Below are 27,825 nucleotides of genomic sequence, written 5' to 3' on the forward strand. Positions count from 1 at the left end.
CTCATGACTCACTGCCGACAGCCAACACTTATTTGCATGATGCATTTGAATGTCTGATGTAATGGTCTCACTTTCTGTTCATTTGGGTTTATTTCTTGTCTGCGAAAGGAATTAGAGAAAAGCTCTGCAAACCATTTTCTCATCCTGTTCCGGGACGCCAGCTGTCAGTTCCGAGCGGTTTATACCATGAACCCCGAGACGGAGGAGATGGTTCGGCTCACAGGTATAGGCCCGCGGATTATCAGTCCCGCTATGGTAGAGTCGATCTACAAGTACAGCTCTGACCGTAAGCAGTTCACGGTCCTCCCGTCCAAGACCATGTCCATGAGTGTGGATGCCTTCACCATTCCAGGCCACCTATGGGAGCGCAAGCGCCCAGGAACCCCAAAGAAGCTCGGGACACCAAAATAAACCCTGCTGGAAATGCAACTACGCCTGAGCTGGCCCGGGTTTCTTTCCCGTCTCCGGCAGTGCCGCAGGACACATTGGAGTCCATTCCAGGAGAAAGAGTTGGATAACAAAAAAATAGGCCCTAATACAGAAAATCCTAAAATAAAGTGCCCTCGGAGGTGTATAGCTGGTAACAGTGCAAAGCCTCTCTGTGTAACTACAGGTCAAGTTACAAAGATCTATTCAGAAATCTCCATTGCCATTTTCTTCAGGTAACTCAAGTGAACTCAAAAGTCATATTTCGAAGAAAAGAGCCTGATTGATTTTCTAAGATCGTAGGAAAATTATTCTTGGCATTTAAATGTTAAAACTTTAGATGAATCTTCCAGTCTCATCAATGAAGTAAAATGAATGTCACCCACAATAGAAAGAAAAAGATCCTAAAAAATGCTACTGTCCTTCAGACCCTTCCCTTCTTTACCCAATGAACTGGATCCTTTGACGTGTAAAAGGATTCCCCAGTGAAATTGGATCTTTGCTCTTTGATGAATGTAGGGCACAAACCAACACAAGCCTTCTTATCGTCTGTTTATCGTCATCAGCCTCTCAGTCTTATGGGACTGAATGTAGAACTGTATTACAAAGGGGCACAGCCACTCACCTTTATGTCATGTCATAAAAAGTCCCATGCTGCTGTCCGTTTCGAGTCTGTCTTGCTCTCTAATAAAACCGCCTTGTCCTTTCGCCTTCCTAAAGTGGATGTTTGTTTTCTTACTGCTTCAAACCTTATCTAACTGGATCCCTCAAGCTTTAGGAACTCAGGAGAGCATGTTAAAGACTCAAATATTTTTCCTTCCCATTTGCTTTAATTAAGAATGAATGAAAAAGCAAAAAGATGCCAGAAAGTGCTGTTGATTTCCATTAATGATTCTCAACAAAAAAAAAAGAAAAAAAGAAAAAAATGAAGGAAGTCTTTTTACTCTGTTTAGCTGTAACTGGAAGAATAATCAAGGCTGATTTACTATACTGTATATTTAAATGCTGTTTATTGCTGATTCTTTCATTTTTGACAATGATTTGTATATTGTGGAGATTTGTAAGCAATGAATAAGCTACCCTGCTGCTTCCCTACTAGAGCTGGATGTGTTGGTGTGAATGAGTGTGTGAGCGGGACGGGGGACAGAAAGAGACAGATGGCGAGAAACAATAAACGCAAATCTGATATCAAATCTCACTTATGTACCCAGAGCTGAGTGAACAAGTGCTATTGTTTGACTGACATGCAGCAGCAAATAGTGATGTACCCGTAGTGAACACCAACAGATAGTGATATAAAACAAACACTAACAGAAAGTGATAAAAGGCAGAGGAGCAGCCCTGGTGTCTGCAGCCTTAAACGGTTATTATGTTGTTTCTATGAATATGAGCATCTCCAAACTGTCTGACTTGGCCTTATTTGTTTCATGAATGGCTTGAGCTGTCTTTTTGTATAAAAGGGGCATTTAGTCTGTTTCTCTTCATCAAAGCACTAAATAACTGATTCAATCAGGCCACTCTCTCCTGTCTTTGGAGAATCAGATGAAGTACTTTACAGATTTGCCGTAAAGTTGTACATATTTTTGTAAAGAGCAAAAAAAAAAAAAAATCATTTTTGAAATGGTTGATTTATATGTTTTTGTGTCAAATGAATGGGAGATGTGTATTTGTGTGTAGGTTGCATGTGTTTGACTGTTGGGTGAAACATGATGGTTTAATGTAACTGGATTCTGTGCAATTCTGTAGAATCTTAGGTCATCTAAGGTGTATTTATTGGGTAAGGATGAGCTAGTTTTTTTCTGTTTAGTCTCAGATTTTATTATTTATGTTCTGGCAAATGTGGTGATTCACTTGGTCATTTCAGAAAGCACATTGATGTTTTGTATTTTCCTTTTACTGTTTCCATGTTCATGTTGGTAGGTTTTGTTTTCTCCCAAATTATTTGATTATGGATCAATCCCAAGTGACAGGATTAGAAAAATAAACTTATTTTTATGTACTCTCAATTATTTCTCATCATCACTGATTTTACTTAAGTTCTATGAATTTTATACATTGCATCATTTTTTTTTGCCATTTTTATATCAATTTTATTTTTTAGAATGAAATGTATATTTGCATGTCCATACCCATTGTTTCTTGCCCAGTTCACACTGTTCCCATTCAAAAAGTGTATATTTGAAAGGGAGAGAATGTTACAAACAGTCCCGGTCAAATTTCACCACCACATAAAAAGTAAAAATAAGTCATTTTAAATTAGTAATACATAAAAGTAATTTTCTTGTTTATACTCTCATTAATTCTCATTAAAGTAATTCTGTATTCTTAATTGTCATGAAACGTTAGTAATTTTTTATTTATTTATTTTTTTTGTGAGTGAAATATGACCCGGATGTGTTCTTGATGGGCTTCATGAGCTTCAACCTTCTATAACTGCAATCTACAAACAAGACACATGATATCAGACCATGTTAATGTATAGAGACACTTTAATTTGAAACTCAATCTTGTAAACAATTAGGAAAATTTAACACAATATGTTATAAGCCTCTGTGTCTCTAGAGAAGTTAGACAGTCATGGTTTTATGTTTTTTTTAAGTGGCAGTGTTTTTTTTTTTTGACCGGACGTGATCTATAACTTAAGAGTATGTTTGTACATCTGACATCTCATACACCCATAATACCTGAAACTAGTTATTGTTCCTTTTCTTAAGTACATAGTGCCAGTCAGTGTTGAAATAAACCAGCATCTGGACTTGTTCAAAGCTCAAAATGATTAGACACCATAGGTCAAATATACAAAAGCATTTCCAATAACAAGCTTTGGTTTGGTTGTGTCTCATGTGTGCTTGGCATGAAGCATTTCAGTCAGCAGTGAGTTGCAGGGCAGATCTCCCAGCAGGTGGCGCTGATACAGATATTCCTCAACCTGCAGGCTGATGCTGCGCACCTCTGGCAGACGGAGCAGCAGCTGTCCAAACTTGTCAGAGTGACCTGGGTGGGTTTGCATAGTGTGGTCCATCAAAGCCCTGTTTACACGCTCTTGAGTTTGTTCTACCTGCCTTCGGTCCTGTACTGATTTAACATCTGCAAAACACATGACCCTTAAAACTCTGGTCCAACAGGAATTGTTTAGATTAATGATTTGGGAATGAAAAGAAACCCACCCGGATTGAAGAGAACCAGATATTTGAGACACACAAACTCCTCTCTGTCCAGTTGCAGTGACCTAAGCTTGGAGACAAGGTCCTGGGCTCTGGATACTAAACTACTGAGAGTTACTCCAGCCTGACTGAGGATGGTAGCAACCTCTATCTGGTACATTAAAAACAAGTCAAAGAAGTTGAAAGACAGTCAATAAACTGGGTATCTATGGTTTAGTGCTTCCCAATCCTGTTCATGGAGGCACACTAACAGTACACATTTTCCAACAATTTCCAACAATTGCTAACACCTGATTCAACTGATCAGCATGTTAGTAGAGGATCCAAGACCTGAAATAGATCAGTCAGATAAGAGAGACATCCAAAATGTGAACTGTTGGTCTGCCTCCAGGTGTAAAATAGGTGTTTTTACCTGTTGTCCAGTAATCAGACAGACGCTGCCATCCCTTCCATATGCCACCTGCCTGCATAAGTGATCCAGGATAAGAAGCTCACTCCAGCAGCTTTGCAGTAGTGCCATTTGATCCTCCACCTGCAAGAGATCAGGTACTCTAGTTATGCAGCAGTATACAATTGGTGCTCTACAGGCATTACCTTATGAAAGAGTTACAAAGGTTAACCCCATCCATGCTGAAAATACAAGCATGTACATTGTTCTGGACCCAAGTCCTAAGCTTGGGATGCTAGTAGACAGTTTTCAAGTGGAAGCTTTGCTGCTGGACAGCATGGCCATGCTGCTCCACTAGTTAGACCAGCATTTGACCTGCACTAACTAACTTAGGGCCTGTTTCCACCTGGTATTAACATGTGTTTTAGCCGATCGGATCACAAGAAGACAAGGGAGACACATACCAGTTTATACCTGAATCCGTCTCTTTTGTCCAATTTCAACCACTTGATCTCTTCGAAAGGGAGGGAGTCTTTTTTTTGGCTGTTTGAATGCATTCAACCACATGAGCGTTTCCACTACGAAAGCAATCCGGATACCTCTGGAAGTGGTCGAAAGTGGACAAACTCAAAACATTTTAGACCCTGTTTACACCTGTATTTAGAGTCGTCCACGTGTGATCTGATTGACAAAAATGCATCTTAATACCAGGTGTAAACAGGGCCTTAAACCACGTTCCCTGGATCAACATATTTGTTGCCTCTGGAACAACATTCCTAATAACCAATCAAACTTTAGGGATGTGGAAAAGGGTTGAGTTAAGGTTAGACTTAAGCGTTTCCACCGCAGGAACTTTCCCCATGAACTAGTGACTTTGGGGTGGTACTCCATGTGTTCGACCACAGGAACCAGGTTTTGAATGAAGTTCCGGGTAAAAATCCCCCCCTCAGAAAGTCCCTGCTCGTGAGGTAGTACTTTTTCAAAGTTCAGGAACTTTCGGGGGTGATACTTGGGCGCTGAACATGCTGACTGGTTGAGTTCACGCAGAATTTTGATTGGTTGACTCCATGCAGCATTTTATTTCAACCATTGATTTTAGAAGTCTATTGCGTTGCGTGCAGTAAGAGTTGTTTACTATTCGAATCATGAGACACTTTTCCACCAAAATCATCCGGAACAATTTATCCCAGGAACTTTTTTCCCTGAAACTTTTTCCCCCAGACTTGTTGCTGTTTCCATCACGGTCTAAACCATGGTTAAGTTTGGTGACGTGTGCGTGACTTTCCAGTTCCAGCTGGACTTCGTCCTCTGCATATAAGCTTAATAAAGCCTGAACCTCGTCCTCAGTTAATCGGTTAATCCATTGTTGATTTGAATAGCAAACAACTTACTGCACGCACCACAACAGACTTTTAAAAATGGTGGTTGAAATAAAATGCTGTGTGAACTCAACCAATCAGCATGTTCAGTGCCCAAGTCCCACCCCCAAAAGTTCTGGAACTTTAAAAAAGTACTACCTCATGAGCAGGGACTTTCTGAGGGGGAAAATTTTACCCAGAACTTCATTTAGACCCTGGTTACTGCAGTCAAATCTCACCAAGTACCAAGTCCCTAGTTCCTGGGGAAAGTTCCTGCGGTGGAAACGCAGCTATGGAGATTGAAAAATACGACTGATGGACAGACGACGAGGTTCAGGTTATGTTAAGCTTCTGTTTTTAAAAAAGTTCCTGGGACAAATTGTTCCAAGTAATTTCTGTGGAAACGCGGAAACCTTTGAGTTGGGGTTAAAGATGTACACCATTCATATCATCCAAAATTTTTCCTTTGATTTTAGAGGGGTTATGGTATGATTAGTTTGGAGAGTTTGGGGAAGGGCTTGTTTCTTTGAGAAAAAAATATGCTTGAGGAAAAGTGTGTGATCATGTGCAAACTATTCTACCTTAAGCTCCTTAAATAGTGTGCTGTTCCTTGCCCACTCCACCAGTCCAAACAAAGTCTGGTCAGCCATTTTGCACATGATGCTGAAGGTGTTGAGGCGGTCATGTTTTCCTCGGCAGGCTTGTTCTCTTTGGAGGCTTGCTAACACCCGCATGCAGAGCTGCTTCTCATCTGGCTCGGCTTGCAGGAGCTGATTTAGGAAGCAAGAACTAGGGGTTGGGGTTGAGGTGGGAGTCAAGCTCTGTGCTGGAGTTGGGGTCGAACTTGGAGTTGAGGTTGGTGTGAGTGTCGCAGTGGGTGTAGGTGCAGGTGTGGAAAGAACAGTTGGAGAGAGTGGAGCAGGGGGAGTCACAGAAGCAGGACTGTAGTTGAATGGGACCTCTCTTTTCTCTGGAGGGTATGTTTGGAAGCTTGGATAGCACAGTGTGTGAAAAGGTAAGGATGGATCAGACAGAGTCCGGTCTCTGGGCATGGTGCAGTCCAACAGCATGGGAAACTCGGACTGGTTCATACTGGGATGAAAGGGCTGAGGTGGGTGGTAATGATCAGAGCCGAGAGAAGCAGGGGAGGGGTTGAGGACATGAAAATCATGAGACACAGCAGGTACCAATGCTTGTGGTCCCTCAATTTTGATCCTGTAGGGGGCCATGTTTGCCTGGTGATAGGTCCCTCTTTGCTGTTTCAGCTGCCTGTCCCGTCGGTATAGAGGTCCAAACTTGTTTCTCCCACCTCTCATTCTGTCCGCACGTACAGCTGTGACAGGTGATTTCGCATATAAATAAATCACACATCATGATTTTCTAAAGGGTTCACAGCTATTCACATCATAAATTCTTAGACAGTTCTAAATCAGTAGCTGTATCTCATTTCGAAGGCTGTGCCCTCTGGAAGTCGCATTTGTCGACTTAATATGGCATCGAGGATGTCTCATTTCAGTAAAGTAACTATTCTGAAATATTTATTCCTTGTGAGGTGTAAATTAACTACTGCAATTTCCGTCTTACTTTGGGATGTAATGGTTACTTTTCTAAAATGACGTTTGACAAATGCGACCTCCAAAAGGTACACCCTTTGAAATGAGACACAATAAATTATTCCCATCCCTGTTCCTGGAGGCACATTGTGGGTATGTCTATACAACAACGATGAACTAAAAACGGAAAAGTTTTTCCTTTGCATTTTTCGTGTACAGACAACAGCATTATCAAAACGATCCCCGTTCACACTGATCCCTGAACACGACTAAAAATGCTGTATTATTCATGCCAGGCCAGTAGTTGGAGATGTCACTTTGTAAAGAAACACTACATGCCTATAGACTTAACAAACATGTGCATAATGTCACCGTTTTCACAAATTTGAGTTTTTGAAGTTTACACAGAGATGCTAACCGTATAATTTTCAAAATTTTGCGTTTTCAGGCCGTTAAAATGTAAATGAACGGCCAAAATACATAAAAAGTTTTCTGTTTTTAGTTGAAAATAGTGTCACACAACAGTAACAGTACACATTTTCCAACTCTTCCTAATCAAACACACCTGATTCAACTTTTCAGCTTATTAGTAAAGACTCCAAGACCAGAAATGCATCAGATAAGAGAGACATCGAAATTGTGTACTATTGTTGTGCCTCTGGGAATAGGGTTGGGAAACACTTGCTCTAAATTATGAAACTGACACTTTTAAAAAATGTAAGGAAATATTGACATTGCATAAAGATACTGACATATTAAAGTTGTGTAATTAAATTTTTTGCTTGTGTGCACATTACATTTTATCCTTACTGGGTCATCAAAGATTGCTATTGCAGTGGTTTATGGTTTCAAAGATAAGTGGAAACAGGATCAGAGCTATCTTTGAAAGCTAGCCATGAATATCTTTCCATATCTCAGAGACAATAACTACATTTTTCCTTACACATCTAAGGACGTGAAAGCATAAGCCATCTACAAAACGTAATGATCATAGTGTGGTTTTGCAGCTATACTGTACCTTCTTTCTTCATGCCAACAGCTAGACATTTCTGAAAGCGGCAGGAGGGACATCGTTTCCTCTGTGCCGGGTCCATGGGGCAGCTCTGTGCATCTGCACACGTATACCGTTTGTTGTTCTGTACAGAGCGCTTAAAGAAGCCCTGGTGAAAATATTTGTCCTTACTGCTCAGGAATGATAAGGGTGTGGGGTTTATTTACTGAAAGCTACTACTGCCTACTTGTCTCAGCCTTTCTGTAGCACTTACCTTACAGCTCTCGCAAGTGAGAAGACCATAGTGATATCCTGACACCCTGTCACCACACACAGGACAGCCCTCTTCTTGAGTTGCCTTACAGTCTGGGTCTGGCTTTAACTCATGAGCTATAGGATACCACATTAATTGTGAATGCCAGTGGAAGTGTTAATGGTCCTTTTGTCCACTAAACACAAATGCAAGTCTTATATGTCACCTTCTAGAAATGGCAAATGAAAATCAAGAAACCTACTGTAAGATGATTGTCTACGAGTGGGGTGTAAGGTTGAACGGTTTTATGACCATTCTATCAGATAAAACTGCTGGACAGTCTATTATATCTCAAATAGTCCTAGTCTCTTATCACTCGATTGATTAGACGCTGAGATATAATGCTTACATAATCCTTATACTTTAATATTTTTCAGTAGTCAAAAGAAATAAACTGACTTCTGAAAAGTACTTAGACTAAATGTCAATTTGATAAAGGAATTATCTGTTGAATGAAAGCATTACAAATCTTTACTTAAATGATTCAAGTGTTCAATATACGTACTAAACATGACTAAACTAAACAAAATCAAATCATATGTCATGAATATCTGTGTACCTAAACAATCGGATTTATTCTTAAGGAAAAGTGAATTAGTCGGTGACTTTAAATATTTCCCATATCTATTTAGCAATGGCTAAAGCCATTAAAGTGTCTCAGATCTGAATCTCTACTTACATGTTGACGGCCCCTCTTGTGACGCAAAGTCCTGTGTGTAATCGGCGGAGTGGAGGGCCGCGGGCTGGGGGTGATCCAGGGGATAGTTTGAGATGTTCATGGTCCATAGGAGAGGGGCGGCATGGGTCACCGTAAGCAGTCATTCATAACTGTACGGGCCTCCTGGACTCGGAGCAGGACAGGGAGGAAAACGGGCACAGCCACAGGCTGTCAGAGATGGTGCCGTGTAAAGGCCCTCACTCGGACTTTGTTCCATGCTGAGGGTAATAAACCCGAGTCTGTCACACCTTACCAACATGCAAGACCTCATTCATGCTGGAAAGGTGCATGGGCATTGCATATGGAGGGATACGCTATGCTAAAATACTCATGGGCATCCATTCATGAAATTACCAAATAAGACTTTTATCATTTGTGTTTACCAGACCAGTGCAACTACAGAACCCATGTGATTCCCAAGTGTTTTGTCAACTAGCATAGAAATATGGAATATGGACTTTAACAAACTTTCTATTCAGTGGGGATAAATACATTTAAATTGGATTACTCTAATGCTTAAATGTGCGCATCAAAACAGAATATACTGTGTTTTGTTAACTAAAGTATTTCTTATCACTGAGTGACGTTCCATAACCTTTGGAATCAATTACAAAACAAGGAGCCGAATATGATGAAGAGAGCCGGTAAGTTCAGTGATGTGGATCTGATGTCAAAAGCTATAAAATAGTTGAGGGCAGACAGACAAATTAACCTGAGTAATGAAAAAAGACACATGCTGTCAAATTAAATGAGGTATAGTCTTGATTGTTAATGAAACCAAAATTCGTGCAACTGCAAATGCAATTCTTTTTAATGCACATAGTTGGTTGGTTCCACATATTTCACTATTATCTATTAAAATATTTGCAGCATACAGTCACATATTTACATTTGCCTTGAAATTTGAATCTTTTTGTTTACATTATTGAGAAAAAGTAAACATTTAAAATTGAAAATGTGGAAAAACGATCATTATGAAGGATCCGAGCAAGCTGCTTGGTTATCTTTTTTTTTTCTTTCTGTTTGGGAAATTGTGAAGTGTAGATACTAATCTAAAGATACCAAGCTTAGAAAGATAGTTACAAATCCCTCCCACAACCCAAGCAACTATGTTTACTTGTCACTAGGTGGCACTATAATACACAATTTAACTCTGTTGATTTTAATTTAAAAGCTTCTATGTATGGGTAGTTAGACCCTTGCTTTTTTCTTTCTCTCTTATGAACCTTTCAGATCTTTTAAATCAGTTGAGCAATTTGATGTCTGAGGAAATAATCACAATTGATATTGGACAATATGAAGCTCTTGCAGAGAAAAAAAAAAACAAAAAAACCCCACTTTTATTCAGAGGCCCAAACTGAGCAAAATTATGCAGTCTGGTGCAGATGCTGATATTTATAGCCTATAACCATAGTAAGATGAAATTCTGATAGCTTTAAATCAATGAGATTTTTATTATAGTACAGCAAACTAAAATACATATACATATCAGTTGTCACTTTATCTCCCATGCCTCAATAAAATGATATTTAAATGTGTAGTTTTCATTGTGTAGGGCATAAAATATACTGCAATGCAACACATATATGTACACATATGTGATGACTGAGAAATGTACAAATAAATGTCTGTTGTATGTATCATATTTGATATGATTTTTCTAAAAAAATGATGTCAAGTAAACCTAAATTGCTTCAGTCCAGTAAATGTTCATCTTCAAATACTAATAAAAATATTAAAGTTATTCTTACATTTACTATAAAAATCAGTTAAGATTTCACAGAAATAAATACACGTAAAACACGACTTGAAGGGGGACGTTTTTACAATTATACTAAAAGGGCTTTTACTTGCTAAAAATCTATCATATCAATCAGACGACAGGTTTTTTTTGTGTGCGACAGGTTTTTCAGCAAAGTTTACATAATATTGATCATTTAGGACTAGCAATTCATGTAACAAATATGATACAGTAAGCTTTATAGGGTTAAGAAAATGTTGTGTTATGTCTGTTAGTATGTCCAAAAACTGCTTTAATATACTCTATGTATTTTTAAGTATAGGAGTATACTTTACAGTTTTATTACATAACATTTAAAAAAATGGTGACCAGGATTTGCATTTCATGGTCACTTAAAGCAATTTGTGATGCTGCAATAAATCCCAGATAGCAAGCTACCATCGAAATAATGTTAAATCAATGTTAATGTGTCAACGTTAACCGCATTGAATCAATATCACTTTTGCATCCGCAATTAAAGTTGAAAAAAATGTTGAAATTTCAACAAAAAATCAATGGTAATGGCACTGAATCAATGTTACAATGTGATGTTGATTCACCATCATGCTTGCACTCTCAGAAAATGAAACTTAACAACTACAGCCAGAAATCAACTGCAAATAGACAATAAAGCTCTCTCAAGATCTCAGCAGAGGATGATTCAACAACCAGTTTGACTAGTTCAGTTTGTCTATTTCATCTACAGAAGTTATTTTTGAGAATTAACAGAGGTTTAGATGTTGATGTTTTATTGAAGATGTTTGGTCACCATTATGGTGGTCAGTGTTTCATTTAGTTTGACTCTTGGCTTATGTGAGTTTGTGGTCTTTGTAACAGTTTACCAAAGCACATATTTTGTTGCGAAGAAAACCAGAGACACACATTAACATTGTTTTAACATTATTTTGATGGTTACAGTATATATTACAGGTTCACATTGTTTTTTTTCTGTGAAAAAATAAACCTTTTACCACTGGACATTAACTGCATCCTCAGCATTTAGTCTGTCAAATTTAGCAATTGTGGCCATTTTGGCATCTATTATACATTTCTATACAATATAGGTTAATTGTAAAATAAAAAAAATCCAAAAATACAAAAGATGTTTACAATTATGTTTTTATTTTTTTTATTTTTTTAAACATATAAAATGCTTATATGGAGTTTGACATTGTTCTACAAATGGCATACTTTTTAAAATGTTGTCTATTAAACCTAACCCAACCCACTTACAATATATGTGTTTATGGTATAAAATCCTACAGTATAAAGTACTTATATAAAAGCTTAAAAAGGTAGTTTAGCTTGTTAAGACTGAAGCGCAGATGTATTACAGATCTGTTCTCTGTTGCTCTGAAACAGAAATGACAAATAAATGTCTAGTTAGACATTAGACATAGTCCTCCAATTGATTATTAATGGTAAGATTTTATGTAGATGAGTTATTTACCTTGTTAGAGAGGAGCCTCAGAGAAATTATTCACTTTTAGGACACACAGGCTCACCCTTAGCAATATACCACACCTCATTGTGTCTGTTCATAATCTTCATTGGGCTGCAAAACACACATATAATAACAAATAAAATAAAATAAAGACATTACAGAATGTAATTGGCAGAATGGAGGAATAATTTGGAAGCCAAGCGCACCTGTTATAGCCGACATCATAGCGATACTCTGACTCATATTTAGCCTGTACTTTGTCCAGCGATGTCTTCAGACTCTGAGCCTGTGATTTGGACACGACTGATATCATCCAGCCCCCGTAGCTTTTGACGTACACTTTCATATCCGGAGTGTCTGTGAAGTATACCTGCAAATAAATTGAATTCAAGATCATTAATAAAAAGTAAAAAACTTCTTTCAGTCCAATAGTCAGCACAGAGAATATCACAGAGGCTCACAGATGAATCAGTAGGTTTGGGTGGGTTGGCCTGGTAGCTGGAGGGCAGGAGGAAGCTGAGAACATAGTTTGATGACTGCCACATGCTTGCACTCTCATTGACTTTAATGATGACTGGTGCAGTCATGTCGATCTTGGCGCCTAGAAAATGAAGGATATAATTTGATTAGAAAGATGAATATCACAAAACTTGTCAAGAAAAACTCGCCCTGGCCATAAAACCCGTAAAACCAAAAATAAATGAAATAATAAAAACAAAAACACTGTCTTACAGCAATGAGAAATATAACTTAGTATAATGGGAATTAGAATATCTGGATGCATTATAGTCATGTTTTGTGTACAAAATATCGCCATGTTGAAATGACAAGAATCTTGCGCTCATGGAAGGTAACTAGTAGTGTTCGCTAGTAGTGTTGTTTAGTGATTCGAAGAGTGCAAATTACACAATGAAACACACATTGTGCTTTACCAGCGGAGAAAGAAAGAAAGAAAGAAAGAAAGAAAGAAAGAAAGAAAGAAAGAAAGAAAGAAAAGCGAACAAAAAGGGAAAACCGCCAGCATTTTTGATAATTTTCACACAAAAAAAATCATAGGCCTAGGCTATATCAATTTATTCTATTTTTTTATCAACACTTGAATTTGGTTAGTTTTGTTAAAAAAATAAAAATTGAATAAAAAAGCTAAGAAAAAAAATCGCGTTTTTGTCAAAGACTACAATGTGTTGTGCATAAGCAATGCTTTTATAGGCTAGTTTCTGCTCTTTTTTGACTGTGTTTTGATCCGGAGATTCTCTACTCTTTCAGATGCTGCGTAATAGCGCCCCCTATCGTATAACAGTGAAAACATGGAAAGCCAGAAAATTCCAGGGAAGCGTTGTCTCATAAATGACACGTCAATGGCGGGGGAAGGTTTAAAGCTACAATATGTAGTTTTTTCGCCGCCGGAGATCGCCTGTTCAAAACAATGTCGCAGCTTGATGACGCAGAGTTTGAGTGAGGAATCTTGGGAGTTGTCGTCTTTACCTCACAGCCGGTGGAAAAGAATCGGGATGGGACTCAAGCAGAAATCATGTTAATGGATGAGATTATTAATGTTACTGTAGTATGAAGCAGAGCAGGACGAGTGTTGTTGGAGCTGAACGAGGCCTCTGGAGCGATTGCTAATGAGAGATGAACGCGTCACACGCCGCGAGCAGCGGAACTTTTATTATGCAGCAGTCGCCTGCACTGCTTCTTCTGATGTTAACCATATTGGACACATTTGAGTGTGTTGAAAATGATGTTATAACATTACTCTGTGCGTTCACTCGGCGACTGCTGCTGTGAGACACTGTTACACACTGCAGTAAGATCGATCGATTTTGGAATATCATTAATAAATGCTGGATGGCTTGTGTTGATAAATGGCATGCGATTAATTTTAATACGTATTGTATGATGGAGAAAATGCTGTATTACTTCAGCTACTTGACAAAATAGTGTTTTTCTCTGAGGCATGGTAAAGCGTGATACTCGCAAAAAATCAAGAAAATTAGATTTAAACAACAAGACTAAACGTGTTGAGCTATATAACAATAATTAGTTTTCTGTCTATAAATATATCAAAACAGTTGTTCCCTTGTCTATTAAAACATGTAATATTTTAAAGCTTCTTTGGTGTTTCCATAGTTTCTACAAAATAAAACCGGAAACCGAGGGCAACGCGGGTATGACGCAATTGACAGGCGACTCCCGGACACGTCCCGGAGCCTTGGTTAAAATTGCGATTTTATCACGATTTACAAATAGTTGCAAACATTTGGGATATTGTAAATACTCAAGTGAACAAAATATATAACACTGGCCTAGTGTTTTTTGGATATTGTACTGCAAAAATATTACATATTGTGCCTTTAATTATTGAGTGGTATTCTTTAAACTCGTTAGTATCAGTGTAATTTACGTAAAACTCAACGAATTGCATCTAACAACATTGTGGTGTAGGTGCCTGAATGAATGAAAGTAGGAGACTGAATGAATATTATTTAAAGCTATACTCCACCCAAAAATTAAAATTTGAAACTCATCATTTACTTACCTTTCCGCAGTCCCAGATGTAACTATATGACTTTGTTTTTTCAGATGAACACGAACGAACACGTTTAACAACTAGCCTGAAGGTGATGGTTTACATATTTTAAAAGAAAATGTTTAAAATGTAAACAATTTTTCTTACACACACCTGTCGTTTCACTTCAGAAGACACTGATTCATCAACAGGGGTCATATTGATTCCCGTCTGTTCACTTTGTGTGGTTTTCGAAGTGACAACTTTGGGGGGCCGATATACACCTGCATTATATGCACTCACATATATTGATTACATTTCTAAAGCTCTTTGTTTGTGAAGAAAGAAAGTCATATACACCTGGGACGGTGCCGCGGTAAATGATGAAAGAATTTTTTATCTTTTGGTGATCTATCCCTTTAAACCCTATGGTCCCCACATTATAGTGATGTCAGGTTTTAAAGCCCCCCTTGTAAAGCCCTCATTGTAAAGACATTTCCCCCACAATGTAGGAAAAATCTGACCTGCACAGACTCACCAGCCACATTTTCTCCGGTGATGTATTTGAAAAGTTTCCTGAACGCTCTTGAAATGGCAATTTCCATGAAATAAGATTCAGCTTCTGCGGTCACCCACTTAGCAGCATCATAGTGACGTACCTGTAGGAGAAGAGGTTATGACCCGGTTGATGTGTTTGAGCTTATTTCATATCATTCATCTCTTTATGCTCCAATTCACATTCTTGTACCTCACCTCATAATCATCTCCCGCACAGACCAAGTCAAACAGCAAGCACTCTTTCGTCTCAGTGCAGAAACTGTTTTCACTAGTGGAATCACTGTGAAATGCAAACAAAATTAAACATGACATACTACGTGCAGTATAGTGTTTCACTGCAAAGGAATTAAACAAGTATCTCACCCGATTCTTCCATCTACTGTCAATGCAAAGAGCAGCACGATCATTCCTGTCAGGCAAATCCTTTAAAACATTAAAAAACATTAACAATTAGGTTACTTGTAACTTGTTAGAAGACAATATTGTTCAGCAGTGTACGAGAGTAAAAGCTTCAGTACTTACATGTTGTAGAATGTTGTTGTTTCAGTCTGTGTAGAGAAGAGGCATGTGCACGTGTGTCTGCAGGCTCTTATTTATGCATGTAATGTTATGAAATCTGTTCCCTCCTACCAGACACGCCCTGACCCTGCAGTCATATAAGCATGTTAAGTAAGAGTTTTGTCTCAGCATCCACTAGGGACAGTATTTCATCTTTTTCTTTTCTTTCTATCCTTGTTGTGGTTGAAAGTTCTTTTGAATTGATTATTTGATTGTCACATGCAGTCATGTGCAATATTTAGAAATGTCATCATGTTTTCATTGTATCCACTAAATACCGATAGACGTACTTTCAAACTTTCTAATGACAACATAGCATTGCTTGCATAATGGATAATTTGTGATTATGTATTATGTGTAAAAAAAAGTTGATTTTTTTTAAGGGTAGATGGGAAGATCTTACATAACTGTGTCTTTATGTCTGCCATTTGATCTGAAATGTTAAAGCATTGATGTAAAATAAGCAAACATAACCTTTGACAGCAGACTGACCACAGCTCTGTTCACAGTGTGCCGTAGTGAATTTGAAAGTCATCCAGATGTCTAAGTAGGCTAAATGTTAATATTGCTTAACTTCTTGGAGTAGAAGAGGAATATTTTTTCAGGTGACACTGCAATTTTATGCCTGGTTGTTAGCCCATATAGACAGTTCTATAAATCCAATTTTTTTTGCTTTAATGTCTCTGCAAGGACATCAAATTTATCATGGTTTTGATGTTGTAATGAAGAAATTATTTATGGACACAAAACATAGTATCACAGTGTACACAAAACTTTATAAAGTGGCCAGTTGGGGGAAATAGTTCATGTTTTGTTCACGCTACATACAAAGCTTTAGCTGTTAGAATACTATTCTTTGTTATGTTCAGTCTTGATGCTATCTGATATCTTTTGTATAGGGTTTTGTAATGGCTTTACAAGTGTTGGGTGTAACTGGGTGTCATTTCATGAATTCATGGATAGGTCATCATGTACCAAAAGAGTTCATTCCACAAAGGTTAAGATTATTTCTCACTGTATTTATGCAAAGACAACATGATTCAAAGGTATAGGTCCGGTTTCACAGACAGGGCTTAGACTAAGCCAGGATTAGGCCTTAGTTCAAGTATGCTTTTATAAACATACCCTAGGAAAATACATTACTAGTGTGCAGTATGGCACTGACATATTTTAAGATATGCTTTCAGTTAAAACAGCTCAAACATGCGTTTTACTCTAAGACTAGCTTAAGTCTTGTCTGTGAAACCAGGGGATGATATAACAAAGACAAAACTCTTCTCATAAAATCCACATTTATTCCAGATAAAATTAATAGTAGGTTTAACTCAATGTTTGTCTTTTTCCCTGCACATGTCCCTGATATTGAGTTCACCATGCAACGTTTATGTATAACAGCATGTTACAAAAGGCTGACATAGCAGCAAACCTGTTATATTAATCAGGAGTGGACTGCTTTTTTCTTGAGTGCCTGTCTTTTGTTAGTGGAATTTCAGACAAAACAGGTTTCGAGAGAAATGTAAACCTATAGGTAAAACAAAGATTTAGGCATGTGAAATAAATTGACAAATCAAACTGAATATTTGAAATACGCTGTTCTTTGGTGTCATATCATATAATTTGATGATTATTCTCAAGTGTGGCTTATGAATCCTTTGATATGATCCTAACAATGGCAGAACAAACTGATCATATGCAAATAAAGTTACTAACCAACAGTATGGTGGAATTCAAAGATTAAAGGGTTAGTTCACCCAAAATGACATTTCAGTCATTTATTACTCACCCTCATGTCGTTCCACACCCGGGAGACCTTCGTTCATCTTCAGAACACAAATTAAGATGTTTTTGATGAAATCTGAGGGTATCTGATCCACACATAGGCAGGAACGTCATTGCACCTTTTTGAGGACCAGAAATTCTAAAGACATCGATAAAACAGTCAACGTGACTACAGTGATTCAACCGAAAATACTTTTTGTTCCCAAAAACAAAACAAAAATGACTTTATTCAACAAATTCGTCTGTCTCCTGTCATACTGCTACGCTATTTTCGTTGCAGAGCTTCAATGTTTATGTCCGAGGGGCGGCTCAGTATTATACAGTTTCATACTGAGCCCGCGTTCAGACGTGAACACGAAAGCTCTGCATTCTGCAAGGAAAATAGCATAGCAGTATGACATGGGACAGTCATTATTTTTGTTGTGTTTTTGGGCACAAAAAGTATTTTCGTCGCTTCATAACATTAAAGTTGAGCCACTGTAGTCACGTTGACTATTTTAACGATGTCTTCACTACCTTTTTGGACCTGAAAAAGGTGCAGTATCATTGTGTGTATGTGTATGTGTGGATCAGATACCCTCACATTTCATCAGAAATATCTTAATTTGTGTTCTGAAGATGTTACGGGTTTGGAACGACATGAGGGTGAGTAATTAATGACAGAAATTTCATGTTTGGGTGAACTAACCCTTTAAGAAGTGGAAGTTGTTTTAGTGAATGAGAAATCTGTTCAAATCAGCTATGAAGTTAACATTATATCAGTGCTGTTGAAAGCTTGATTCTGATTGGCTGACAGACATTCCATCTGTTTTTCCAGGTATTTCCAGGTTTGTTGACTATATTACAGTTTCATGTAATTTCAGCTCATCATCTATATGGCTGAGAACCGAATTCTCACTCTTTCACACACTGCTTCACTGTTCATTAACTGATCCATAATTCAACTGTCCATCGTCAAACATTCCTTTTTTTTTTGTTTCTTTTAAATTCATTGTTTGGTGTGTGTTCATACAGCCTACAGTGAGTGACATATGTCAACATTCAGGCTGCTTACACCTTTGCACATTTGTTACTTTGAGTGAATCACACTGAATTGTATTAAGAGACTGCGCATGTTTCATTCAAAGCAACGACTGAAGCGACGTCAGTCCTTTACACTGATCTCTGCTGTTGCCTCAGCTGCTGCTGCTGCTGCTGTCAGAGTCTTCTTCAGACTCTTCTTCAATGTCATCTAGAATGAGCTGATTGATGCTTTCTATCAGACTGCCCTGACTCAGACAGGTGTTGACAGTGGATCCGCTGCTGATGTGCGTGGAGCTGGGGTACACCACACGCGGCTTCCTGTTCTTCTGTCTGCTGTGCGGGTGAACGCATTCGGTACCAGGAACATGGGGCTCTAGATAAGACAAACATGCAGCTGGTCATATACATGCAGGTCTGCTTGAAACATTAATACTTAATATTCAAAATCAACTTGACATGGCATTCACAACCCATTTCACTTCCGTATTGAGACACACAGTGAGGTCCAAAAGTCTGATAACACTGTGGAAATATGGAATTCAAAATTTAATGTAAACCTGTAAATAACTATTGAGTTTTAGGATTCTGAACTAAAAAATGTTATAATGGAAAATTAATAAGAAATAGATTAGATTTTATTTCACAAATATATTGTGGCCATTAATTCTAGGGATAGTTCACCCAATATTTTACTCACCCTCAAGTTGTTCCAAACCTGTATGAATTTCTTTGTTCTGCTGATCACAGAGGAAGATATTTTGAAGATATTGTGTTACCAAACAGTTAATGGGGGAAAAATACTATGGAAGTCAATGGGGCCCATTAAATGTTTTGTAACACAATATCTTCAAAATATCTTCTTTTGTGTTCAGGAGAACAAAGAAATTCATACAGGTTTGGAACAACTTGAGGGTGAGTAAAAGATGACAGAACATTCAGTTTTGGGTGAACTATCCCTATGATAATTTGTTTCCACACATTAAGAGTTCCTTTCCATGTTTTTGTAAACCGTGGCCAGATTGTACTAATCGTGTGATTGAACTAAAACATGGGACAAATTATTATGCAACTTGGCCATGATTTACTACAACGAGAGAACAAAAATCAATTACAAACTCGATTCCAAAAAAGTTGGGACACTGTACAAATTGTGAATAAAAACATAATGCAATGATGTGGAAGTTTCAAATTTCAATATTTTATTCAGAATACAACATAGATGACATATCAAATGTTTAAACTGAGAAAATGTATCATTTTAAAGGAAAATTAAGTTGATTTTAAATTTCATGGCATCAACACATCTCAAAAAAGTTGGGACAAGGCCATGTTTACCACTGTGTGGCATCCCCTCTTCTTTTTAGAAGCTGCTCAAGTTTAGGAATAGGAATTTTGTCCCATTCTTGTCTAATACAGGCTTCTAGTTGCTCAACTGTCTTAGGTCTTCTTTGTCGCATCTTCCTCTTTATGATGTGCCAAATGTTTTCTATGGGTGAAAGATCTGGACTGCAGACTGGCCATTTCACCCGGATCCTTCTTCTATGCAGCCATGATGGTGTAATTGATGCAGTATGTGGTCTGGCATTGTCATGTTGGAAAATGCAAGGTCTTCCCTGAAAGAGACGAAGTCTGGATGGGAGCATATGTTGTTCTAGAACTTGGATATACCTTTCAGCATTGATGGTGCCTTTCCAGATGTGTAAGCTGCCCATGCCACATGCACTCATGCAACCCCATACCATCAGAGATGCAGGCTTCTGAACTGAGTGCTGATAACAACTTGGGTTGTCCTTGTCCTCTTTAGTCTGCATGACATGGCGTCCCAGTTTTCCAAAAAGAACTTCAAATTTTGATTCGTCTGACCACAGAACAGTTTTCCACTTTGCCGCAGTCCATTTTTTCAATGAGCCTTGGCCCAGAGAAAACGCCTGCGCTTCTGGATCATGTTTAGATATGGCTTCTTTTTTGACCTATAGAGTTTTAGCCGGCAATGGAGAATGGCACGGTGGATTGTGTTCACCGACAGTGTTTTCTGGAAGTATTCCTGAGCCCATGTTGTGATTTCCATTACAGTAGCATTCCTGTATGTGATGCAGTGCCGTCTAAGGGCCTGAAGATCACGGGCATCCAGTATGGTTTTCCAGCCTTGACCCTTACGCACAGAGATTGTTCCAGATTCTCTGAATCTTTGGATGATATTATGCACTGTAGATGATGATAACTTCAAACTCTTTGCAATTTTTCTCTGAGAAACTCCTTTCTGATATTGCTCCACTATTTTTCGGGGGAAATTGGTGATCCTCTGCCCATCTTGACTTCTGAGAGACACTGCCACTCTGAGAGGCTCTTTTTATACCCAATCATGTTGCCAATTGACCTAATAAGTTGCAAATCGGTCCTCCAGCTGTTCCTTATATGCACATTTAACTTTTCCGGCCTCTTATTGCTACCTGTCCCAACTTTTTTGGAATGTGTAGCTCTCATGAAATCCAAAATGAGCCAATATTTGGCATGACATTTCAAAATGTCTCACTTTCAACATTTGATATGTTATCTATATTCTATTGTGAATAAAATATAAGTTTATGAGATTTGTAAATTATTGCATTCATTTTTTATTCAATTCAATTCCTATTTTCATATAATTTTTACAGTGTCCCAACTTTTTTGGAATCAGGTTTGTAAAACAATACACAATACACAAATTTTTTTGTACAGAGGAACAGATGTTCTTGCTTTCATTAAAGCTCAAGATACCTTCTCAAATCACACTGGAGAACATGATCATCAGGCTTGACATGAACTTGTGAAGAGGGACAATCCAAATACATTCATGTTCATTTTTTTGAAAATTCCACACATCATGTTATGCTTAAAATGTTGTTTTAAAATTACAACTAGAAGCATTTACACAAGTTATCTCTTTTAGACCCCATTGTATTTCCTAATGACGCTGGATATTTACTGAGGAAAATATGAACAGAACTTGATTATATCCATCAGAATGGTGATTCAGCAGTCATATCACACTGTAGCCCAAAACTGATGAAGCTAAGCAGGGTTGAGCTTGGCCAGTAGCTGGATGGGAGACCTCCTGCTAGAAGAGGTGTTAGTGAGGCCAGCAGGGGGCGCTCATCTTCTGTACACTATACTGTAAAAAGGCACCGTCTTTGGACTCCAATGGCACTTCTCATAAAGAGAAGAGGTGTAACCCTGGTATCCTGGCATTGCTGCTGCTATTGGTTATTGGTTATAGTATGGGACTTGCTACTGCCAATACATACACGACATGCTGCTGTACAATATAGCACACATGAATTACCCTTAGCAGATCTATATCAGCTGCAAATGCTGACCAAGTATTTGAAGGATGAACAGCAAGCTCATTGGCTACAGCAGGAACCAATCAGCTGTGCCTTATAGAGAATGATGTGATTGCAAACAGATTGAGTTAAGGAGCCTGTGCCATCTAGAGTTTCATGACAGAACTTTGTATTGATTTGTCATTTTGTTATTATCATTAATTTTGTCATTTTATGTTTTTATATGACTTATTGTACTTATTTCCCTGCTCTTGCAATGCCTGCTATTGCTTAATATTATGGTTGTGTGGTTTCAAGGGATGTTTGTCTTCATGACATGATAAGAGGATATCTGCATTTCAAGGTTTCTAGCGTCAGAGGACAATGTTGTGAAGCAGTAATTTTCCATTGCTTTTCCTTTTTTGTTTTTGTTTTGTACTGGTCAGATGAATTTTGCACATTGAAACATACACAACTAAGATTATTCAATAAACTCTATTTTTTTTTATCATCATTACTTCATTCTGCTTCTGCTTTTCCCTGGCTTCCTCAGTCAAACTCTCAGGCTAATAAAAGACTGTTAATAGAGTTTTGCTGGTTTTAGACACCAGAAAAAATGGATATCTTTTGACAGGATCAGGCGTCTGGGGTCGGATCTGAGATTTCTGACATTCCAATCTCACAAAATGGTAAATAGCTAACACAGTGCGTAAATGTCTATTATTAACCAATTACTTTTGCAGCTTATGTGAGATTAGCTAAAAATAAATTTTAGAGGCAGAGCATGTTTAAAGCACAGCAAATTTAGATTTCATGTTGACTTTTAAAGAGCATGAATGATAAAATTGTACAAATAAAGTCACACTACACTTTGTTGGACAGTAGAGGATCTAAACGTCACGTCTTGATTTCTTGGCTCAATACAAAGAATACAAACTTGATGGTTTGCAGTGTTGCAGGAAAGTAATATATTTTAGCATAACCTTTAGTGATTGCTATTTGGGGGTCTGCAAGACTGTAAAATTAAATCCTAGTGTGTCATCTTAAAGGGACAATTCACCCAAAAATGAAGATTCTGTCATTTAATCACCCTCATGTCTTTCAAAATCTATAAGACTTTCGTTCATCTTCGGGAAACAAATGATGATATTTTTAATGAAAACTGAGTGATTACTGTTCCTCCATTTCCTAAATTAAATCTGTTCATATTATGAAGCAATTATGTCTCTTCAGAAGACTTGGATTAAATCACTAGTTTCATATGGATTTATTTTCAAGAGTTTTTTTTCAAATATTACTTTTCATGCAGTGTAATAAAGCTGTTTGTGAATGTAAAAGGTCTGCAAAGTGTTAAAGATCAAAGTGCACGACAAATAAAGTTATTGTCTTCTAAAAGAAAGAATCGATTCTGAACTGCCGACATATAATCCAATTTGTAACAAATTTGCATAACGCCGCCTATATGGTCTTCATTGGCTGCTTGTGAACAACATCTGCTTTGACCCTCCAAACACTGTAGTTGTAGCTGAGGCCTGGAAGAGTTTGGTTTGTGTAGTCGACATGTTGAAAATAATCTGTTTTCTGCACCACAAATCCACTTTGTATGCCCTTCAAAACAACGCAAATTTGATTGTAGAATTGGTGCAGAAAAACCAACACCATCATCATATTACTGTGTATCAAGTGCTAAGGAAGCATTCGGATCTGAAATTCAGATCGTTCAGTCATTTTGTTTCCAACATGCACTTTAAGTGGGCAACCAATCACAAAAGACTGGGCTGTCTGACCAATTAGAGCAGAGGAATCTCTCTGAAAGGAGGGGTTTAGAGAGACCAAATCCTTTATCGAACTGTTTCAGACACTCTGAGAAAAGAGGTGATGTGAAATGTACTTTCTGAGAAAATTAAAGTGTTTTCAGACCTTATGCATGCAAACCTATTGTAGGAGACCTCCAAAACAAAAATAGGAATGTTTAAAATAGCATAATAGGTACAATTTAAGAACTCTAGTGATCATTGTGTCAAACAGCATCATATTACCCATTCGATTATAACAGTCCTCAGCAAGGCAGCTGTGTTGATTTCTTTGTCTAGGCCCAGGAATCATGCCCCTCCTCCTTGGTGGTAGAATCTTTGATGGGAAAATAGCTGAGCGACAGCCGTAACAAGGGGAACGTCCATCCATCCGACCAAAACCCCTAACAGAAACATAAAATGTTAACTCCTCGTCATGTACAGAAGAAAAAAAAAAAGCTATACATACCACACATAATGTCAAAGTCTTACTTGAAGGTCCGAGAGCAGTTTGGACAGTTAAACTCTGCTATACCCCACATTTTGTCGGCTGGCACAGGGTCATACTTCTTTTTGCATCGATGACAGCGCGACACCTATAACAAGCCAAGTGCACACCGATGAATGCTAAATATTATAGATTTCTTTACAGTTTAGTTTAGACCATGACATGTTTGAGCTGTGACTGTGAACTGAATGTGATTTGAGCTTTTAAGGTGTGGTCAGACGTCATACCCTTTTCCTCTGAGGCACCCGTCGCCACCAGTCCCTGTCACATGACTCGCAGGCAAACTGATGTATGACAGAAGGGATCTGGTTTGCCTGCGCCTGGTCAAACATTCGTTTGTTGTCCACTGTTAATGGCAGAACCCGTAGACGCGCCCCAAGCTCCTGCAAGCATGTCTGTGCATGTTAGTTCACAGCTAGAGTTCTTCAGTGTTAAATTTGGTTTAATTCATACAGTTTATAATTTAAAGTGTTAGTTCACCCAAAAATGAAAATTCTGTCATTAATTACTCACCCTCATATTGTTCCACACCCGTAAAACCTTCGTTCATCTTCAGAACACAAATTAAGATATTTTTGATGAAATCAAATGTGAGGCCTCCATTGCCAGCAAGATAATTAACACTTTCAGATGACCAGAAAGCTACTAAAGACATATTTAAAACAGTTCATGTGACTACAGTGGTTCAACCTTAATGTTATGAAGCCAAAAAAACTAAATAACGACTTTATTCAACAATATCTAGTGATTTCAAAACACTGCTTCATGAAGCTTTACGAATCTTTTGTTTCGAATCAGTGATTCGCAGCGCCAAAGTCACGTGATTTCAGTAAACGAGGCTTTGTTACGTAATAAGTGTTTCAGAATTTCAGTGGTTCACCACTGGGAGGTGCAATTTTGGGAAGTTGATACGCACTTCGAACCACTGATTCGAAACAAAAGATTTGTAAAGCTTGGAAGCTTCATGAAGCAGTGTTTTGAAATCGCCCATCACTAGATATTGTTGAATGAAGTTAAATATGTCTTTAGTAGCTTTTGGGCATGTGAAAGTGTTCATTATCTTGCTGGCAATGGAGGCCTCACTGAGCCATCGGATTTCATCAAAAATATCTTAATTTGTGTTCTGAAGATGAACAAAGGTCTTACAGGTGTGGAACGACATGAGGGTGAGTAATTAATGACTGAATTTTCATTTTTGGGCGAACTAACCCTTTAAGTAAACAATGCAAGGAAACTAACCGCTATATCCTTATCATCATTTGCTTTTTCCTTTTCTTTTCCCAGAGCCTGAAGTGGAACAGGAGTGATGTAATAAGACTACAGTGTTACATGATGTTTCATTTGTTCTGTAAATCCACATCCAAATAGGGAAACGCCTTCTTACTTTTGCTGATGGTCTTGCACCAGTGGATCCAGATGACTTGGCAGGTTTTTCTTCCTGTATATAAATTTTTGATGATCACATCACGACTTATCACCATTATGCAACTAAACACTGTGAGCAGCAATAATAACCGGTACTTTCATTTTCAGGAATCATTGAACATAACATTAAGATTGTATACAGGTCATTATGAGATGGTTGTAATGATACCTGTTGTTTTTCATCAGCTTTGAGTTTCATAATCACATTCTGTATGAGAGCAGAAAATGTGTAAATGAGTAACACAGGATTATAAATACAGTGGGCGCAGAAAGTATATGACCACTTAATTCACACATAAAATAAATTAATTGCATTACATAACAAATGATCACATTCATGTATTTTTTTAGCATGCTCTATAGGTGTGCAAATAATTCACCTATACAAACTCTTTCCATAAATTTACATAATGTGCCTAATGTCATGTGCACCTACCTTAGCTACAGGGTCATTATTCAAAGCTGTCTTGTCTTCCTCGTCCAGCTCTACATATAAAAATACATCAAATAAAGAAGGTGTGAAGTAGACACAAACTAAAAACACACATAAATAAATAAATATAATAACTAGAAATTGCATAAATAGTTGAGTGAATATAGGGGCGAATATATGAGACATGGTTCTTGAGGGAAAATGTTTGCACTTTACCCCTGTCACTATCTGCCATTAGGGCGACACACATTGCAACCATACGATGGTTGTTTCCATAGCGTCGCATGAGTAGAACAGCCTTGTCAATTTCAACAAGTCCATGAAACTTCTCCCTCAGTCGCCTGACACTTTTTTCCAACTGCATAAAGAGAAAACGCATTTACAGTTATTTATCTTTATTTGAAAGAACCACCTCAGGGTGAAAGGCTCGTGTCTGTTGCCCTAATACAAATGCGCTTTTATGCAGGAAAAACATAAGCACGTTTTAACCTTTATGTATAATATAGTATACAATATGCACTGTGATTGTTAAGGAAGTTGCACTGTACTTCCTTTATTAGCGTTCTGTCATATTGCCTCAAATAAAATATCATACACTATGTCTTTATTGTCGGAATATTGAATACTATACCTCTACTTCTTCGCGCATTCGACTCATCTCGCTCAGTGTTAGGTTTTCGTATCAGTAACAGCGCTAGACTTTTTTTTTTTAGCGCTGCACCGTATCCTTTAGCGCTTGCAGTCTGTTAGGGCGATATCACTTTCGATTTGATTAGAAACACCACAACTTGACCACTAGAGGCCGCCACAGCACAGCTGTAAACAGTGCACAAAATAAGAGCACTCAAAGTCTACAACCGCATACTACTCGTACTACTTTTACCATATCTTTCAGTGAGGGAAGAATGCTAGTATGCGGTTCCGAATTCAGCATAAGATTTTGATTCATCGCAGTGATTCGAATCTTTTGAATCTAGGAGACTATGGTAGCTAGTCAAAACATTACATAACTCATTTAATTTGGCAACTATTCCATAGAACACATCATAAAACGCATTTTTTTGTGTGTGTTTATTGCAGCCTTGAACTAAAATAGTTTTAATTTACAGTTTTTTTCAACTGCTCACACACACATTTTCAAAACTTTTCTCTTAAATCCAAGAATTGCACACACAAAATGCAAAATGCCTCACATCTCTTGCAAAATGAAGCACTGCATTCAAAATATAACAAACACCTTTGACATAATATTCTATATATGTTTGAAAAAGGAACTCAAGATACTTGATTAGTTAGATTTTTGTGTGTTACACAGAGAATTGTGTGTTGTGTTTTGCAAAAAATGTTTTATGAAATTGAAAATCGAAAGCCGAGAATTAGTGTATGGTTTTACAGATTTGGTGTGTGCTTCTGCTGTTTGAGTGTCAACTTTCAGAAATTGTGTGACAAGTGAGGATTTTGTGTGTAAGCAGTTGAAAAAACTGTAACTAGTAAAGTACTTTTAAATGTACAACAATATATCGGAGTTACGTTAATAAGTAATTCAAGTTACTTTGTTTTCACATTTTTTGATTGACAGCTCTCCTGACCCCATGAGGCGCTGGGTATTCCTCAAAATGAATAAAAACAGTGAAATTCAAATAGCCTATTATGAAAACCCACAATAATTAAATGTTAAATAACACAAATATACTTTGTTTATTAACTAGTGCCTTTGCTGCTGATCTTCAATGATCCAATTAAACCGTACTAAAAAGCAAAAATGAAACATCATCACATTTTGTGTTTCATTTTCTTGTTTT

The 27,825-nt window shown here is 37.7% G+C and overlaps 4 protein-coding genes across 8 annotated transcripts in view; 1 reads left to right on the forward strand and 3 right to left on the reverse strand.

Moving 5' to 3' along the window:
- camsap3 (calmodulin regulated spectrin-associated protein family, member 3) overlaps positions 1–2,432 on the forward strand; it is a 51,333-nt gene extending 48,901 nt beyond the window's left edge. For all 4 annotated transcript variants that reach the window (XM_048188605.1, XM_048188615.1, XM_048188632.1 and 1 more), the window contains one exon: positions 109–2,432. In XM_048188605.1, the coding sequence (XP_048044562.1) occupies positions 109–411 (303 nt within the window). In that variant the 3' untranslated portion in view covers positions 412–2,432. The remainder of the gene's footprint in view (positions 1–108) is intronic.
- Positions 2,433–2,897: 465 nt separating this feature from the next.
- Positions 2,898–9,118, reverse strand: nr5a5 (nuclear receptor subfamily 5, group A, member 5). Its single transcript, XM_048188729.1, has 7 exons — positions 8,873–9,118; positions 8,155–8,270; positions 7,908–8,049; positions 5,918–6,669; positions 4,003–4,122; positions 3,594–3,741; positions 2,898–3,513 (listed from the first exon to the last, which is right to left on the reverse strand). Exons 1-7 carry the CDS (start codon positions 8,970–8,972, stop codon positions 3,266–3,268), a joined length of 1,626 nt encoding a protein of 541 aa, XP_048044686.1. The 5' UTR covers positions 8,973–9,118; the 3' UTR covers positions 2,898–3,265.
- Positions 9,119–11,794: 2,676 nt separating this feature from the next.
- soul5 (heme-binding protein soul5) lies at positions 11,795–15,875 on the reverse strand. 2 transcript variants are annotated; one of them, XM_048188826.1, is made up of 8 exons: positions 15,725–15,875; positions 15,566–15,625; positions 15,398–15,482; positions 15,183–15,303; positions 12,597–12,736; positions 12,342–12,505; positions 12,142–12,246; positions 11,795–12,070 (listed from the first exon to the last, which is right to left on the reverse strand). In XM_048188826.1, coding segments are annotated over exons 1-7 (651 nt in total). In that variant the 5' UTR covers positions 15,727–15,875; the 3' UTR covers positions 11,795–12,070; positions 12,142–12,167. The 2 variants fall into 2 exon arrangements, with proteins under 2 accessions (XP_048044783.1, XP_048044776.1); XM_048188819.1 differs by having other exon boundaries at positions 11,795–12,044; positions 15,725–15,874.
- A 1,158-nt stretch (positions 15,876–17,033) lies between these two features.
- shfl (shiftless antiviral inhibitor of ribosomal frameshifting) lies at positions 17,034–26,805 on the reverse strand. The gene is made up of 10 exons (XM_048188754.1): positions 26,655–26,805; positions 26,240–26,381; positions 26,027–26,076; positions 25,760–25,798; positions 25,550–25,603; positions 25,405–25,452; positions 24,393–24,548; positions 24,150–24,253; positions 23,904–24,061; positions 17,034–18,935 (listed from the first exon to the last, which is right to left on the reverse strand). The coding sequence occupies exons 1-10, from the start codon at positions 26,679–26,681 to the stop codon at positions 18,715–18,717; spliced, it is 999 nt and encodes a 332-aa protein (XP_048044711.1). The 5' UTR covers positions 26,682–26,805; the 3' UTR covers positions 17,034–18,714.
- Between the last annotated feature and the right edge of the window lie 1,020 nt (positions 26,806–27,825).

The sequence above is a fragment of the Megalobrama amblycephala genome, linkage group LG1, assembly GCF_018812025.1.
Source record: "Megalobrama amblycephala isolate DHTTF-2021 linkage group LG1, ASM1881202v1, whole genome shotgun sequence".
In the NCBI taxonomy this organism is placed as follows: Eukaryota; Metazoa; Chordata; class Actinopteri; order Cypriniformes; family Xenocyprididae; genus Megalobrama; species Megalobrama amblycephala.

Bases quoted from the DNA above. Each gene is read 5' to 3' on its own strand.
- shfl (XM_048188754.1), bottom strand. From the start codon at position 26,681: ATGAGTCGAATGCGCGAAGAAGTAGAG. The intron at 26,382-26,654 runs GTATAGTATTCA...CTCTTTATGCAG, and splicing joins GAATGCGCGAAGAAGTAGAG to TTGGAAAAAAGTGTCAGGCG. The intron at 25,453-25,549 runs GTAAGAAGGCGT...GTTCCACTTCAG, and splicing joins GTGCAAGACCATCAGCAAAA to GCTCTGGGAAAAGAAAAGGA.
- soul5 (XM_048188826.1), bottom strand. The intron at 15,304-15,397 runs GTGAGGTACAAG...CTTCTCCTACAG, and splicing joins GTGCGGGAGATGATTATGAG to GTACGTCACTATGATGCTGC. The intron at 12,506-12,596 runs GTGAGCCTCTGT...ATTTATTTGCAG, and splicing joins CCAAACCTACTGATTCATCT to GTATACTTCACAGACACTCC.
- nr5a5 (XM_048188729.1), bottom strand. From the start codon at position 8,972: ATGAACATCTCAAACTATCCCCTGGATCACCCCCAGCCCGCGGCCCTC. The intron at 8,271-8,872 runs GTAAGTAGAGAT...GGTATCCTATAG, and splicing joins ACAAGAGGGGCCGTCAACAT to CTCATGAGTTAAAGCCAGAC. The intron at 8,050-8,154 runs GTAAGTGCTACA...TATTTTCACCAG, and splicing joins TCACTTGCGAGAGCTGTAAG to GGCTTCTTTAAGCGCTCTGT.